Source organism: Myxine glutinosa, chromosome 2, assembly GCF_964187855.1.
Source record: "Myxine glutinosa chromosome 2, kmMyxGlut1.1, whole genome shotgun sequence".
NCBI classification, from domain to species: Eukaryota; Metazoa; Chordata; class Myxini; order Myxiniformes; family Myxinidae; genus Myxine; species Myxine glutinosa.
The window spans coordinates 34,174,702-34,192,614 of NC_136262.1; the positions used below are offsets into that span (position 1 = coordinate 34,174,702).

At 44.3% G+C, this 17,913-nt stretch overlaps 1 protein-coding gene and 1 long non-coding RNA gene across 6 annotated transcripts in view; one reads left to right on the forward strand and one right to left on the reverse strand.

Annotated features, from left to right (window-relative positions):
- Positions 1 to 17,913, forward strand: part of LOC137422652 (uncharacterized) — a 1,758,619-nt gene that overhangs the window by 1,268,642 nt on the left and 472,064 nt on the right. The window lies entirely within an intron of this gene.
- Positions 1 to 17,913, reverse strand: part of TUBE1 (tubulin epsilon 1) — a 38,017-nt gene that overhangs the window by 13,467 nt on the left and 6,637 nt on the right. For 3 of the 5 annotated variants that reach the window (XM_068108385.2, XM_068108384.2, XM_078773120.1), the window contains 8 exons: positions 7,352 to 7,404; positions 6,885 to 6,954; positions 5,161 to 5,276; positions 4,946 to 5,067; positions 3,181 to 3,368; positions 2,790 to 2,944; positions 2,525 to 2,665; positions 486 to 626 (listed from right to left, as the gene is read on the reverse strand). In XM_068108385.2, coding sequence (XP_067964486.2) covers positions 486 to 626; positions 2,525 to 2,665; positions 2,790 to 2,944; positions 3,181 to 3,368; positions 4,946 to 5,067; positions 5,161 to 5,276; positions 6,885 to 6,954; positions 7,352 to 7,404 — 986 coding nt within the window. The remainder of the gene's footprint in view (positions 1 to 485; positions 627 to 2,524; positions 2,666 to 2,789; positions 2,945 to 3,180; positions 3,369 to 4,945; positions 5,068 to 5,160; positions 5,277 to 6,884; positions 6,955 to 7,351; positions 7,405 to 17,913) is intronic. The other 2 variants (XM_078773119.1, XM_068108386.2) reach the window with 1 other exon arrangement.

A 17,913-nucleotide genomic window follows, 5' to 3' on the forward strand; every position in this document is an offset into this window, starting at 1 on the left:
CGGAGATCTGAAAATAGCAGTTTGGAAAAGGCACCCTTCAAATCTGGGAGAACTGGAGCAGTTTGCACAAGAAGAGTGGGCCAAACTACCAGTAGAGAGGTGTAGGAAGCTCATTCATGGCCATAGGAAGCTCATTCATGGCCATAGGAAGCACTTAACTGCAGTTATTTTTTCCATAGGCTTTGCTACCAAATATTAAATCTAGGGTGTCAATAATTTGGTCAATGCCATTTCGTTTTTTTCCCCTGATTTAAAGGGATATGTTAAGTTCTGAATCAAAAACAAAGGTTCTGTAATATTAACAGTGAAAAAAAAAATTGTGGAGACCAAATACTTTCGTCAATTTCAACTTATTTTTTAGAGAAAATTGAGTTATTTGAAAAATGTTCAAGGGTGCCATTATTTTTGGCCACGACTATATATATATATATATATACATATATATCACATGTCCTATCCCCACATCCCCGATAAGGAATCCACACCTCTCTATGTTCCTTCGGATATCTGAAACCTGCACGTTGCCACGAACCATGAGTGCACATGCCAGGTATAGACCATGCTTTGGGTCTGCTTGGATCAGTTGGTTTTCCTTGCTAAATGCATCCAAAAACATCTGGTCGAGCCTGGAACAGACAGGTTCACACCTCATAAACGGAATCAACCTGTACAAGTTTCTAATTTAGGATTAACTCCATAGTGTTGAAAACATCCTTGATAATTTTGCACAATTAAAACATGGCAGCATTTTTATAGCAGTGAGAATACATCCCCAGGGTGCTACACTTTTTCTGTTGCTTCTTTTAGAAATGTTTCCATGAACCTCTGGTCATGCATCCAAAAAAGGGAAGAAATAAAACATCTAAAAGTACCTTCGTCATCGCAGATTCAATGTGTACTCCATGAAACAGGTTTTCTCCAAATTTTCCGTTGCGACACATTTTGCTCTTCATGGGTTAGTCAGCAATTTTTTTTTTTAACCCCCAAAATATTATTTTCACCACTTTTCAAGGCAATTACAAACATGGACATCTCTCCTTGTTACTCTCTGCCAATCCATTATCTCCACCACAGAAGGTGGATGGAGCTTGTGTTTTTACCCTGGTTTGTCTGTCTGTTTGTGAGTAGGATATCTCAAAGAGTTATGGACAGATTCAGACGAAACTTGGTGGACAGGTTAATTGTGTGCCGTGGACGAATCGATTCGATTTTGGTGAAAATCTGGATGCTAGAATTTTAAAATGGTTCTTCACCATAGAGAGACAAGGCCAAAAACGATATTTAACATGATATTTCAAAAAGTTGTGGGCGGATTTGGATGAAACATGGTGGGCAGGTTGGGGGTGTGACAAGAACAATCCGATTCGATTTTGGTTAAGGTCCGGATCCAGATCGTGCCTATCAGTGGGGTACAAAACGTGAACAATTCAGCCTGGTGGAAGGTACGTGCCCTACCGAGTGACATTTTGTTCTGTCCGTTTCATTTCAGTTTGCACTGGTTTGACCAATCGGTTTACGTTTTGTAACAATGGTTTCCTGCCCTATAGTCTTACGCTGATGACGTCACACGTGCTCCAACTTTATCCGGGTGTGACGTAGACCGCAATGTAGATGTAGTACGCAGGCTTTAATGCACTATTAGCCGATTTGGAACGCCACAACAAACCTCATAGTCCGGTCCACTATGTTCAGAGCTTGGCTGTCGTTCAGTTTTTTTGGAGATTTGCAAACCTATATATTTTTGGAAGCTACAGAGCCAAACCAACAAAAAAACCAATGTTTCCGTTTTCCTAAATTCCTAAATTAACATAACAATTGGCATAATAATTTGCTCTGTGGTCACGGGGAATATTGTACTTGGGTGCCTTTGGATTCATTGTCCTTAAAATAGAGGTTTGGCTGTTATAACCAGGACCCCATGCGGCTTAGAAGCTGAAATATTGACAAAAATGCCTGCGTGGGTGGTCATTTTTGAAAATCCAAGATGGCCGCCATACACACTTCCGAGAAAATGGAAACATTAGTTTTCTGGTTGCTTATACTCTGTAGTTTCCAAATATGTATAGGTTTGCAAATCTCCAAAAAAACCTGAACGAAATTACACAACAACCTGGACTATCAGGCTGCTGCAGTGTATCAGGAGGGTGGTTGCTCGAGTTCGATGGACTGAGCATGCCCTCATGGCAACACAACCACCTCCAAGTAAATGTGAATTGCAATAAGGTGCGAAAGGCACGCTCTCACACAATACTGCAGTCCTGGCACAATGAGCAGACGTGCAACTCGGAAGTCATTGAACATCATATGCAACACGACCACCACCATAGGACATATTGTGGAACTACAACTCGTGTCTTCGGAGCGAATGAGTGTCCCTCGTGTTGGTGATTTTAATCATAGCGCAATGTTCATTCACAATATAACTCCAGATCCTCTTGAACTAATCTTCAATAAATGACAACAAAGTGATTCGAGATTCAGCCACATTGTACAGTGATCAAACCTCACAATCAACACTTCCTACCTCCGTGGAGGCATGTTCACATCTGCCAGGGCGTACAGCGGAGCCATGCTCGAAACGAGGTAGTGGAGACGCGGAAAAGGCACCATGTTCATGGTGATTTCACTCAGGTCGACGTTCAAGGAGCCCTCGAACCTTGCAGAACTACCACGGGGATGTAAAGAGAAACATTGCCGTGAACCATCAAGTTCTTACAAAATGAAACTGTAACGGACATAGAGTGGACAAGCAGATGAATCCGATCATCAGTAAACTTCGGCCTGTTCACCTCGTCAGATTGAGCAGAAGGTTGGCAACGATGTTATTCATCGTGTCAAATGCCTTTGGGTTCGTCAGCAAGCAGCCTTGGCTCTCGGTCACAACTGACTGCCTGCTTCCTGTCCCTGCTGCCCGGCCGACCTTGTTCACAATATCAACCAATGCCTGTTGCCAAAGATCGCCGGTATCAATTTGTATCTAATGCGGTCCATGTGCGTGAGCGGTAATCAAGTCAGGCTCATCAAGTGGATATGAATAAGTATTTAGACATTTGGACTTCAACTTACGTGTATAAACGCTATCTATTGGTCACACGACGTGAGCATGCAAAAGTATCCATTTCCACGATTGACCAAGTGATGAATGTACCAATCAAAAAATATTTAAGGTTGAAGCATCACCTGGTTTTCCACAGGTATTACGCAGTGCGCGTGCTCCGTGAGCTCGCGCATCGCCAGCACACTGTTATACGGGGAAGTCACGACGTCATCGTCAGCAGAGGGATAGACGGCGATGACGAAGCGATAAATCAAGGGGAAGTTTTCTTCAAGTAGGCCGAGGATGTATGTTCCGAGACCTGCTCCAGTCCCTGCATCGGACGACGCGACACAGAATATAGTAAACGACTTTCTCGGTCCAATTGGACGGATGTAAACGTCAGTACTTACGTTCAGAATACTGAACATTATTCATTTGACATTGACCGTTTTACCATTAGCCAGAGAGCCCACTGGTACAGATGTTCAGGTGAATGAACATGTGATCAGGACAGAAGAGGTTTTTTTTGGGGGGGGGGGGGGGGGTTTGTATACAAGATCGAGGCTCGTGAAAGAGCTAACATTAATTACACAAAAAGTCAAACCGACACATAAAACATATAATAAGGGGAGCGGTAGACAAGATGGGGATAGAGGGGGAAGGACACAAACACAACATTTGAGAGCAGGGACATCGAGAGATCTGTGGGAGGGAGAGGGCTTGGGGGAGGTAGAAGAGCTATAAAACATATGGACATTGCAAAGACTTCCAGGAAAGAAGGTGGAATTTCAAAAAAGTGTATCTGGGGTGAATTAGCGGGGGTAGAGAAAAGATCAAGGTTTTGGATGGGGGAAGATAAGAGATGGTGGTGAACAGCTGTTTTAAAGACCTGGAGGGAGGAGTGGGATTGAAGGGAGTGGGGGAGTTTGTTCCAGAGGTGGGAGTAAAGAGGAATGAAAGAGTGAAGGTGAGCAGCGAGTCTTGATTTTCGCAGTTTCACCAGAAGAGGGTTGCAGGCAGATCTAGTGCGACCTGCAGGAATATTAGGGGGACAGAGCACAGAGACAGCTGGGGGAGCAAGGCCGGAGAGGAGTCGGTAGAAGACAGGAAGACCACCAACCTGCCTGCGGTGAGTGAGTGAAAGGCCCTCAGAGATAGCTTCATCGTGGGAGATTCCAATGATTCTGAAAGCTTTGGTTTCAACAGCGTGAAGCCGAGCTAGGTGTGAGGCAGGAGCACCGGCCCAGAGGGGAGAACAGTATTCCATTGAGCTGCGGATGTAAGCCTTGTATGTGGTGAGGAGCTCAGGTGTGCCAAGGAAGGACTTCGCACGACGGAGGATGCCCAGTCGGTGGCTGGCATTGGAGGCCAGCTTGGAAATGTGGTTTTCCCAGGAAAGATCATGGCACCTAGTGAGACCCAAAAGCTTGAGTGACAGAACTTCTTGGAGAGGATTATTCAGAAAGTAGATGGGAGGGTTGTCCAGTCGGTCTTTTCGGAGAGACATCGTAAGTGTGAGATTTGTCAGGATTGAAAGACATGTTCCACTTGTTTGCCCAGTCTGTGATTTTGTCCAGGCCTGCAAAGAGTGAGGAGGCTGCAGACTGCCGATCTGAGGGATGAGGAATGGAGCAGCAGAGAGTGGAGTCATCAGCAAAGAGATAGAGAGGATTTTCCAGAGAGTCGGAGAGATCATTGATGAAGACCAGAAACTGGTTATACTGGTTATACTGGTTATAACCAGGTTATACTGGAAAACGTGTTTTATTTTTTTAATGGATACCTGTTGCAGATGTAATTCGTGGAGAGGGAGGGGCGTGGATTACTAGGGGGAGGATAATTACAAAATAAGTACAGACAAAAAAAGATAAATTAATATCTTTGCTCAATACTAATTTCTAGCACTACCTCCTCCCATGGAATGGATGAGGAAGAAACACTGCAGGCTGTTGCAAAGCTCCACTGACGCGCGCACCTTCTGTAAAATCTCCTCCCGGTGCCGAGGCCCATACACTTCATGTCCAACAGCCCTACAAGAGGAAAAAGAAAAGTTAATTTTTTATTTGGTACAAATTCACCTTGCAAACCACAATGGCCATCTCAGGTGTGACCACTGCACGCACCAGTTGTTTCCTGAGCCGGACATGTCGGTGATCGTGCATTTCTGGTCAAAGATCTCGCCAAGTGGACTTTGAACCAAATGGTTCACGACACCCTCCTCCATATCAACCAGCACGGCCTGGAAGGAGGCATGCCATCACCGATTGAAGTGATGGCACACGGTGAACTGTTCTCGTTATTATTAAAACGAAAAACTAAACAGTGAGCTAATGATTCTAATTTAAACACTTTGCATTACAGTAAAACCTGCATAATGTGCTCCTTATATAATATTATGACCTGTCTTATATGGCCAACATATTATTCATTGATGAGAATCTTGCAAAGGTATATTTGCTGGAATAATCTACCCAGCAATTCTACATGGGGTTGATCATGTCATTTATTAGCCTCAAGAGGACCGAGGCTATGCTTTAGCCGAGACCAGAAGGTGCGCATACCGTATCGATGATGCACCACTCAACGTTGTCGGTCATTTCTGCTACCTTGGAGATGTTCTCTCTCAAAATGCAATGATTGACGATGAAGTAACATCACGACTTGGTAAAGCATGTGTGTCCATTGGAAGAATGACGCATCACCTTTGGCATGAACATGGCATTCACCTGGACACCAAGATCAGTGTCTGTCGTGCCGTTGTCTTATTGACACTCCTATACAGAGGTGAATCCTGGACACCTTATCGTCGCCATATTAAATGTCTTGATAATTTCCATATGTGATGCCTTCACAAGATTATTGGCATCACCTGGCGAGACAGAATAACTAACACCTCAATCCTAGACCGTTGTCGTATCCAAGGAATTGAGTATTTCCTGATGCAGGCCCAGCTTCGCTAGTCAGGACACCTCACACGTATGGAACACCATAGAATCCCATGAGCGCTTTTATATGGACAACTTAAATTTGGTAAACGGTCACGTGGTGGACAAAGAAAAGTGTTATAAGGAAGTCCTTAAGTCTACACTCGAGTCTTGTGCCATTCCAGTTGTCACCTGGGAACATCAGGCCACAAACAGGTCAGCTTGGCGTAACATTTGCCGCAGAAGTCCTGGACCACTTTGAACGTGGGAGACATACTGTCGAGAAACAGCAGAGGCAAGAAAGGAAAACCTGCCAATGTCCATCTCCGCAAGGACCAGTCTATACCTGCGATGTTTGTGGTAGATGCTGTGGGTCCTGCATTGGACTATACAGACATCGCACAACGCTTAGTGAGCTCGCCAACGAAGGGAAGAGATTCATCGAAATCGACGACTCACACCAACATCATGTCAGCCAGGTATTTCTATATTATTAATTTGTATTATGACTGGTGGTAGATCAACGATTAAGGTGGTTAGCTTGAGATCTTGGGGTACCGAGTTCAAACCATGGCTATGCCAAAATAACACCAGACAGGTCGACTCAGTCAGCCTGTCATCCTATTGAGGCCGGCAACATGAGTACCAGTTTGCTGAGGGTAAGAGATCAACAACAGTTAATATGGGGATAGCAGCAGCATGGCCCACTGCAGAAGCCAGTGAAGGAGGAGCCTTTGGGTAACCTTCAACTTCGGTCAACACCTGACCTTACCTTAAAGTTGTAATTCCTTTAGAATCTACAACACTGGCATTGATCAATTTTACAGTTCAGCTTTGAAGAAACAATTTGATAAACTGCTTCTTCATGAGCCTCGATGTGGTGTGCAAGAAAATGAACTAAAAATAATATAAATTTTACTTACCCGAGCCTTCAAATAGCATATTTTGGAATTTCTTCCTCCAATAACGTCCTCAGCGCAATGCTCGTCACCCCTGCCAAATATGCAAATAAAATCCTTCATTTCAACATCTGTGAAGCCCCTAAGGATTATTTTCCAGAGCACCGGCTCGGAAGGGCGGCCAGCTGGAAACCGTGGAATTGTCTTTGAGCTTCAGCAATGAAAAACATTATAATCAAAGCCCTCATGCCCCCATAAACATGTTGACACCGCAATCGAAGCAATATACGGGCCGTTCCAGTTCATCAGGAAAGCATCTACGCTGTTGTAAAACACGCCTGGTGATTCTACCATTTCACCACTGGAACCATCTCCCTGCCGTTTGTACATAAGGCCTGTACAAAACGGGCAATTAATTCCCATATTCCCTGAAATGTTTGACATTTACTCCCACGTGGGACTTAATAACCCACATGCACACCCCTCCGTACCGTGCGTCCACGTTCCTGAAAAAACTGCTCAGGGCTTCATCATAAGTTCCTTTCTGTAATGAATGCACGTACGAGAGGGGTTTCAGCAGTCGTTGGGAAGCAACCAAGTGACAAGGGTGATGTATTAGGCAACGGTGGGGATAATGACATATTTATGAGTAGAGTTAGGGTAAGGGTAAATGGAGGTGGAGCGGGTGGGGGTGGGATTGTCCTTACATGTACTGAGCATTGTGAATACACATACAATGCTGATTATATGAGGGCATGTTGAAAAGTAATGCTCACTCTTCTTTTTCTCCAAAACAGGTAAAGATATTTGAATGAAACAAAGTTCACTCCGCACATTAGTTCTTCCCACCACGAGGTGTGAAGTTTTGTGATTTGGACAACGTGTTCTCATCTGAAATCTATTCATAAAACTCAACATCATGAAAATCGGAGGAAAATTATTCAAGTTATGATCAAAAATGTGTTTTTTTTGTTCATGAGGTCACAATCTGAAAAAGGTAGGTCAAGGACATAAAATATCAGGTGAACAACTGCAGTGCTGGTACACAATTATGATGCAAAAACATCTTTGATGGCCAAGTGGTCTTTGAGATTCTGCATTGGCAAAAAATTTATATACATTTTAAATGCGTTAATTTAAAAACTCCGTTTTTTTTTTCAGACTGCCATTTGACCTTGACCTTTAACTCGGAGCGGCATGGTGTACATCAAGAGTAAATGAGTCTTTCTCTAGGACCCCAGGCTATCTAGCGAAGGCAACTTCATTCTGATCAGACAGTTGAATTACGGTGAAAATGTTAAAATGTCCATAATTGGGTCATGACCTTAAAATTAGGTCAAGGTCAAAAAGATCAGGCCAACCCAAAAAGCTTTTTATTCCATTATTAATGCAAAATTTCATTCCGAAAGTCCCAGCAAGATCTGAGATACAGCTCGGAAATTGGCAGAAAAACCTAAATGGTGCTTTTGTACTCCGAGGAGGTGTAACACCTTGACCTTTAACCTAGAGTTGTATGATGTTAAATCATCATAAATGCACCTTGTTCTTGCTCTCTAGAGAGGGCAATTTCGTTCCAATCGGACAAACTTCAGTTAATTTATAAAGAAAAATATAAAAATGTCTATAATTGGGTCAAGACCTTACAAATTATGTAAAGGTCAAAAAAAGTCAACCCCACATCGTCTTTTTTTTTCTTTTTCTGTACACAAGATCGAGCCTCGTGAAAGAGCTAACATTAATCACACAAAAAGTCAAACCGACACAAACCGACACATAAAACACAAAATAAGGGGAGCGGTAGACAAGATGGGGAGAGAGGGGGAAGGATACAAACACAACATTTGAGAGCAGGGACATCGAGAGAACTGTGGGAGGAAGAGGGCTTGGGGGGAGGTGGGAGAGGCATAAAACATATGGACACTGCAAGGACTTCCAGGAAAGAAGTTGGAATTTCGAAAAAGTGTATCTGGGGTGAATTAGCGGGGGTAGAAAAGATCAAGGTTTTGGATGGGGAAGATAGGAGCTGGTGGTGAACAGCTGTTTTAAAGACCTGGAGGGAGGAGTGGGATTGAAGGGAGTGGGGGAGTTTGTTCCAGAGGCGGGAAAAAGGGAAATGAAAGAGTGAAGGTGAGCAGAGAGCCGAGATTTTGGCAGTTTAACCATAAGAGGTATGCAAAATTTCATTCCGAAAATCCCATCTGGTACAGCCAGATGTTGGGATACAGCCTGGAAATGATACAGTTGAGAAATTGGGAGTGCAGGAAGATAAAAATAAAATAAAAAATAAAAATAATAATTTTGTAAATGGTGGTTTCAAACTCTTTAGGGTCAAAGAAACTCTGTGGTACCATTAAAATTTGGGGCACTAATTGGAGAAACAAACCCTATAACAGCTATAAGCCTCCCCTATCCTATATAAGCTTCTGCCTATCCTATCGGGGGAGGCTTATTTACAGTATTTGAAATGTGTGGCAAATCCACTTCCTTCCTGCGTTTGGTGTCACAAGCTCCGAGGGAGCTTGGACAAGGCATTATGACACAACAGAGAAAACAACATGACAATCTATCAACCACAGGTGACATGTTTACTCATCTTTTGCTATTGCTGTTTCCTGCTGTGTAAAAGTTTCTAAACACCTTCAATGTCCAATTTAGATGTTCCACAAACCAACACAACAAAAATCATTTAAAATCAACATTTGGTTGCAGTGATAGTTTCGATAGGCTTTTCAGCTTTGGCTCGTTCGGTCAGACCCATTCTAGTCTGTGAGCACCAGGAAGGTTCCATGGAAGCTACATGAATGTCGAGCTTTACACCAGATGATTTAAACTGCAGGTAAAACCAAAAGGATTCATTACGCATCTCCTCTCATGACGTCAGTGGGTCATGTGACCCACAACATCTGGTACAGACAGTGTTTGTAATCCATGTGAATGCCCTATAATGGCCACTTTTAAAAACTCGTCTAGACCTTATTCATTTGATGTCATCTGATCACCTGACTTTATCTACACGGCCACATTGTCGATCAGGCCAACCTTTCTTTTGTTGTTGATAACCTGAGCACAACCACTCAATATTTGTCGGTAATGGTCTGCCGTGTGCCAGTAGGATGCTCATATCAATCTGGAAACCCGGGTGTATTGTACTAACTGTTTCCTGGGAATCTAAAAATGAGAAGGAAATGGATTGCAGCGGTGAAAAGAGAAAACTGGACACCAGGTGAGCCTTCATGATTGTGCAGCCAGCACTTTGCTCCAGGTAGAAGTCAAAACATAGAGGAAAGATACCAACGATTCTTGTGCATCTTCACGGGTAAATCAACTACTGCGGGAAAACATGTATATATGATATATATTGTTACGGACGCGGTTAAAGATGTTATTTTGACCGAGCGGTGGTGTAACCGCGACCGAACAGTTATTCCCCGACTAATACCCGATTTGCCCCAAACTTTGGCCGGATGGCGCCGCGGCTGCTCAATGAGGGAAAAGACTAAAACGACGAATGCAAAGAGGAAGACGAAGGCAAAGAAAGGTTTGGAAATACTACTAAATTTATTTACTATTTACACACATAAGCAAAAAGAAAGCAGTCACGTTTATTTACAACACATAAGACGCAGGTGACACAGTGCAACGCTAGCTTACCTACAGTCTTAATTAACCCAGGACAGAACAAACAAAAGACAGACTCACGCGGGGAATGACAGGAATGGCAGGAGGTGGATGGCTGGAGGTGAACGCTTGGTGGAGCCAACGCGGAGCTTGGTGGAGCTTTGGTGGAGGTGAACGCTTGGTGGAGCCAACGCGGAGCTTGGTGGAGCCTTGGTGGAGGTGAACGCTTGGTGGAGCCAACGCGGAGCTTGGTGGAGGTGAACGCTTGGTGGAGCCAACGCGGAGCTTGGTGGAGCCTTGGTGGAGGTGAACGCTTGGTGGAGCCAACGCGGCTGGTGGGGGGTTGGTGTGACGGGTTCTCTCTCCTTCCCTCACAAGCTTCAGGACTCTTTCTCTCTCTTTCTTAGTCCCACCCAGTCCAACAACTTCCTCTCTTGCTTAGTCCAACTCAAGGCCTTCCTGTCTTCTGATCTCCTCCCTCCTCGACTCTGTAAAAGCTCATCTCCTCGGGAAACGCCCTGCCGTGGGTTATATAGGCCCCGCCCCTCAACCTTTGCGAACCTCCCCGATCGCTCTTCCTCCGCCCTCTCTAGCCAAACCCCTGGCTCATGGTTGGTCGAGTGGGGCTGGCTCACTCCTCCCCTCTATGACGAGGTGGAGACACGCCTTTCTTCTCCGACCCTGCCTCGTGGTCAATGGCGGATGAAGGGAAAACCGCCCAAAATGCAGTTGGCAATTGGAAGGGAGGTAATTGGCAATGGGAATGGAAGTTTTGGGAGTGGGAATGAAGTTTTGGGAGTGGGAATGAAGGGAATCTATCTCTTTCACTGGTGCAATGGAGTATTTCAATTAATGGGAGACACAGCCTTACCCTAAAACACAGAATAAGATATAACTATCGAACAGGGGTATTCTATTATTGGCTGACGTGTATGCTTGTGGACTAATTATGGGACGCCCTTTTGACCTTTACACAGCTCCGGAGGCAGGAGGCGCAGACTCAAGCAATATTCATCACCAATTTACCACAATACAACACAATCAAAAAAAATACAGTCCTCATATCCGCAACAATATTATGTTCCTTTACCTTGTGCTGTAGATGGTAAATCAATGCCATAAAACTGTACAACACCGGGACTATAAATCATATGACACCGGGAATTTATCGACTGAAACACATGACCAGTGGGATTACAAGCTGCTGGTTTGTGGTCTTGATCATACAATGTCATTTCGTATGAAAACTGTGTCTAAATTGTCCTTTGGCATAAAGAGAGAAGACAAAATAGGATGAGACTCGGCCTAATGCTACTTGGGGCAGCGGACTCTACAGGTAGCTTTCTGAGGAATGTTGGGCAGAAAAAAAAAATTGGTCAAACCCACCCCAAGTGGCGTTTTATTTCCCCCGCTCATTCCTTGCCAAAAACCAAGGTAAAGCTGTAGAGACACAAAGGCCTTCTCCACAAACCTGAGCTGATTCCCAAATGTCCCATGTCCACCTAAGCAAGTCTTCTTTTTTTTTAACAGAAAATCCCAGCAGCCTCTCTCACTCTCATACAACATCGGGTACGCATCCAGGTGTCTGTTTTCATGGAGAAATGGAATGTATTTTGCATACAACCGGGCACTGTGAATCTAAAAAGGGTTCCCCCCCCCCCCCCCCCCCCACAGTCACCTCTGGAAATTTTAAACAAGGGCGGGCTTTATTATTGGACTGATAACTGATCACCCCGATGCTGTGTACTGTCCCTCATGAATAAATAGCACAATCGGGGATCCGACCCATCCAGAGAAAACGGGAGCGGACGAAAGTTTGCACTTTGTTATTTCCCCCCAAAAGGATGGGGTGGGTGGGGGTTAATGTTTTAAGTTTCTCACTTTTGAGAAAAAATGGTCAAACCCACCCCTCCCCTCCTTCTCAAATGTCTGCAAGACGCACATCATCTGCTCGCAACCCCCTCCTAGTGAAACTCTCAAAATCCAGACTCACTGCTCACCTCCACTCTTTTGTTCATTTTTCCCACCTGTGGAACCAATTTCCTCAGTCTCTTCAATCTCATTCCATCCAGGGTTTCAAGACAGCTATTCACCACCATCTAAAGTGGTGGTGAACAGCTGTTCCCCATCCACAACCATGATCTTTGGGTCCACACTCTATACCATAAGAAAACAGAACATGTAGAATTGATAATGTAGTTGTTGAAGGACTGTGGCAGTGTTCATTCCACGTGCCCTTTTGGCACGAGGGATGTGCAGAACACACGATTGCAAGTTTCCACGTACCTCGCCACCGAAGTTGGACAGAGGTTATGCTTTAATCACTGTTTGTCTGTGAGCAGGATATCTCAATAAGGTAAGGACGGATCCAGACAAAACATTGTGGACAGTTTGGGTGTGTGACAAGGAAGAATCAATTCCATTTTGGTGAAGATCCGGATCTGGATCAGGTAATTTTTAAGTGATTCTTCACCATTGGGAGATAGGGCTAAAAATGATATATTGCACGATATCTCAAAAAGTTATGGACGGATTCGGACGAAAGTTGGTGGACTGGTTGGGTGTGTGACAAGGAGAGTGTGTGACAAGGAAGTATTGATTCGATTTTAGTGAAGATCCATGATATTTCAAAAAGATGTGGATGGATAAAGACAAAATTTAATGGATGAGTTGGTTACATGACAAGAACAAGCCGATTAGATTTTGGTTCAGGTCCGAATCGAAATCCGGCCTTGGGTTGATGGTTACTCCTCATCTGTGTCCGATAATGTAACATAAATAAATTGCATCAACAACAATCACGTGTTCAGTTTTTTTTATTGGGTACATGACAGAACGTAAATTACAAGCACCTGCTTCGGCACTTTTCAATGATCCGGCTTCGGAAGGCACCGCCAGCACCATTGTTCGGCTTTGAGCCCCCATATGCTTGTGATAATTGCACAATCTGGGGAAGCCAGTATCAATTACGTAGAGGATATTCACCCCTTCAACTTCGTCAGGAAAAAAAATTCTGCGCGATGGCAGGAAATTTGAAAAAAATTCGTTCGAAGTTTAGCGTCGTCAAAATCAACATCAATTTTCCCGAAGGTGAGTTGTTGTTTTTTACATTTTTTTATACATCTCTGTTGAATCTGGCGATAGTTGATAGATTCGCATATATTTTTTTTATGATTTGCAAAATGGAAAGTTGCAGCTGTTAATGAAAAAAACCCATCACATCTGGTAATGACATCTGATGAATTTTGAATTGCATCCCGTATTCCGTGGTACAATCTGCCATCTAAAAACACCATAATAATCGCTTTTTCCCCCGTAAGTATGGCATTAGAATGGAAGTTTAAAAAGTTTTGTTATTCATTGGTATTTTATTAAAATGATGCATTTATAAAACTTGGATCAATGAGGATTTTATTTGCTTATTTTATCCACTCGATCAATGCATGATCAATGCACAATGCTCTTACATGATCAAATACCAATTAAACATGTTTAATTAGTCTAGATGGGCTTTCTTCATTCAGTACAACAGACGTGGCTAAAAATATTTGCACCCTTGCACTTTTACCAAATAATTCACCTTTTCTTCCAGAAAATTGTTGAAATTAAAAAATCTTTTGGTATCCACATTTGTATTTCTTTGGTTTGCAGTGGAACAAAAGAAAAAAAGCTGAAAAAATTACTAAATCTTAGCTTATTCCACACAGAAATCCTAAAATGGCCCGGACAATATTATTGGCACCTTCTAGAAGTTGTTAGAAATAATTAGATTTCAAGCAAGTGATTCTCCTTTACTTTGGAATTGAACTCACCTATGGTGAGTTGCAGGTGCCTGCAATAAAAAAAATAAATCATTCAACCAGTTTCAATAGAGAAAAGGAGTCATTCTGCTGTTTTGGGGCACTGTCTGTACCGCAATGAGCATAGAGAAAATAAAGAAAACCAGAGAATTGTCTGAGGAGGCCAGACACAGGATTGTAGCCAAGCATGGACAATCTCAAGGATACAAGTCCATCTCCAGAGACCTTGATGTTCCTGTGTCCATTGTACGCAATGTTGTCAGGAAGTTGTGAGAATGGTGAAGGGTAGGCAGGGACAGAAATACAAGTTTGTGTGGCAAGGGTGCCCAGAGGGCGTGAATGGTGTTGGTGTCCTGTTTTCTGACGAGTTTGTAGACAGTGTGGTGAGTGTGACTAGAGTGAGTGATAGGTTGATGATGGTGAAAATGATGATTGGAAAGCTCTTGGTGAACGTCATCTCGGGATATGCTCCGCAGGTTGGTCGGAGCGATGAAGAGAAGGACAAGTTCTGGTGTGCGATAGAGAAGCTGATGGAAAACGTGAAAGATGAGGAAGTTGTTGTGGTAGGAGGAGACCTAAATGGACATGTGGGAAGGAGTATGGATGGTTTTGAGGGAGTTCATGGGGGTTATGCATATGGTGTGAGAAATGGAGAAGGTGAAAGGATTTTGGAGTTTTCTGATGGAGCTGATTTGTTGATTTGTAATACTCAGTGCCAGAAAGGGGATAAGAAGCTTGTTACGTACACGTCAGGTGGGTCGACGACAACCGTTGACTACCTGATGGTGCGTAGGCGAGATAGGGGGCACCTCCGGGACACAAAGGTGATCCCGGGGGAGGAGGCTGTTTCACAGCACCACTTGGTTGTCTGCGACATAAGGGTGAAAGGTGCGAGGAGAGCTCGGAGGGTGAAGTACCAACCGAGAATGAAGGTGTGGAGGTTGAAAGAGGTGACAGTAAGGGAGGCATTAAAAGAGAGGCTGAGTAGGGTAGTGGATGATGTGGTTGAGCTTGAACGTGGTTGGATGTCAATGAAAGATAGTCTGTTGGGAGCCGTTGGTGAGGTATGCGGATGGACAAAAGGACCACCGAGGCACTCGGAAACATGGTGGTGGGATGATGAAGTTGGAAAGAGGATTGACGAGAAGAGGAAGAAGTTCAAGGAGTGGCAGAAGGCGGGGGGTACGGGAGCAGAAAAAGTAGAGCATGAAAGTTATAAGGCAGCCAAGAAGGCTGCAAAGAAAGAGGTAGCAAAGGTGCAGGAGGCATGTTGGAAAATGTTCGGAGAACACTTGGATTCGGAAGAGGATCAGAGAGCGGTATTCAAGATTGCAAAGCAGATAGCGAAAGAGGTGTGATGTGATGGGGGTGAGTTGCTTGAAGGATGAAGTGGGACAAATCGTTGTGTACCCAGATGGAATTAAAGGAAGATGGAAAAGATATATGGAAATGCTGTTGAATACAGAGAATGAATGGGATGGCAACATAGAGAGTAACCCAGTTTTAGGACCGGCAGAGAAGATAACTGGGAAGGAAGTTGAGGAAGCGATAAAAGCAATGAAGAGTAGAAAAGTGGGAGGGCCGACGGGAGTTGTGGGAGATATGTTGAAGGCAGCAGGAAGTTGGGGTGTGAAGAGAATGACAGAGATCTGTAATCTGGTGGTGAAAGAAGGCTGCATTCCAGTGGATTGGGACCTGAGTACCCTCGTCCCTCTATACAAGGGGAAAGGTGACCCTCTGGAGTGTGGCTCGTACTGAGCGATAAAGTTATTTGAGCATGGAATGAGGCTTTTAGGTATTGGAAACGGTGTTGAAGAGGAGGATTAGGAAGAAGGTGAAGATCGACGAAATGCAGTTTGGATTTATGCTAGGAAGAGGAACGACAGACGCGCTCTTTATTGTGAGGCAGTTGCAGGAGAAGTACATGGAGAAGAGGAAGAAGTTGTTTCTTGGGTTTGTTGATCTGGAGAAAGCATTCGATAGGGTTCCACGCGAAGTATTGACATGGGCATTGAGGAAGTTAGAAGTGGAGGAATGGTTGATCAGAGTAGTGATGGCAATGTACAAAAGAGCGCGCACAGCTGTAAGGACGAAGGACGGGAACAGTGGTGAGTTTGAGGTGAAGGTGGGAGTGCATCAGGGGTCGGTACTAAGTCCACTACTATTTGTAGCTGTGATGGAGGTGCTGGCTCAGAACGTAAAGGAGGGTTTACCGTGGGAGTTGTTGTATGCAGATGATCTGGTGTTGATTGCAGAAAGTATGGATGGACTGAAGGAAAAGATGAACAAGTGGAAGGAATGTTTGGAGACAAAAGGTCTGAAGGTGAATATAGGAAAGACGAAGGTGAATATAGGAAAGACGAAGGTGATGGCAAGTGGTAAAGCATGTGGTGAGGTGGAAAGAACTGGGAAGTGGCCATGTGCTGTGTGCAGGAAGGGTGTCGGAGTGAACTCCATTCAATGTACAATGTGCGCTGAGTGGGTTCATCAAAAATGTTGCGGTCTGAGAGGGTCATTAACCAGTGTGGCAGCTACATTCAAATGTAAGGTGTGCACAGAGGGAGCTGCAGATGGAGGAAATGTTGAGTTGGATCTTGGAGACGGCGTGAAGCTGGAAGGTGTGAAAACATGTTGCTACCTCGGAGACATGCTGAATGGAGAAGGTGGATCAGACTCGGCAACGGTTGCTCGAGTGAGATGTGCATGGAAGAAGTTTCGGGAACTGAGTGGCATGCTGATGAGGAGGGGAGTGTCGTTGAAGCTGAAGGGAAAGGTGTATGCTGCATGTGTGAGAAGTGTTATGATTTACGAGAGCGAGACATGGGTCATGAATGTAGAGCAGCAACGAAGGCTGGAAAGGGTGGAAATGCGAATGGTTCGGTGGATGTGCAGAGTATCGTTGAGAGAGAGGAAGAAAAATGATGAATTGCGAAAGATGATGGGAATAGAGCCTGTGATTGATGCTGTGAAGAGGAACAGGTTGAGATGGTTTGGTCATGTGTTGAGGAAGGATGAAAGTGACTGGTTGAGAAGAGTGATGGAAATGAATGTAGAAGGAAGTAGAGGACGGGGAAGACAGAGAAAGACTTGGCTAAAGATGGTGGAAGAAGAAATGCGGGCAAGGGGGTTAACAAGGAGAGATGCAGAAAATAGGGCAAAATGGAGAAGATTGTTATGGGGACCGCAAGGCTAACCCCCGCTCTAGCAGGGAAAATGGCCTTAAAATGCATGTTGTTGTTGTTGTGTTGTGTTGTCAGGAAGTTTAAGGCCCATGGCACTGTAGCAGTCCTCCCTGGAAATGGCCGCAAGAGAAAACTTGATCGAATGTTGCAGCGAAGGATTGTTTGAATGGTGGAGAAAGCACCTCGATCAACTACCAAACAGATTCAAGCTGACCTTCAGACACAAGGTATGACAGTTTCAACTCGCACCATCCTTCGCCAACTCAATGAAAGGGTAGGAGACCCAGGAGGGCCCCACTGCTGAGAGAGGGAGAATAAGAAAGCCGGACTGGAGTTTTCCAAAACACACCTGAGAAAGTCAGTATCGTTCTGGGAGAATATCCTGTGGACAGATGAGACCAAATTAGAGCTTTTTGGTAAAGCACATCAGCTCTATGTTTACAGAGAACATAA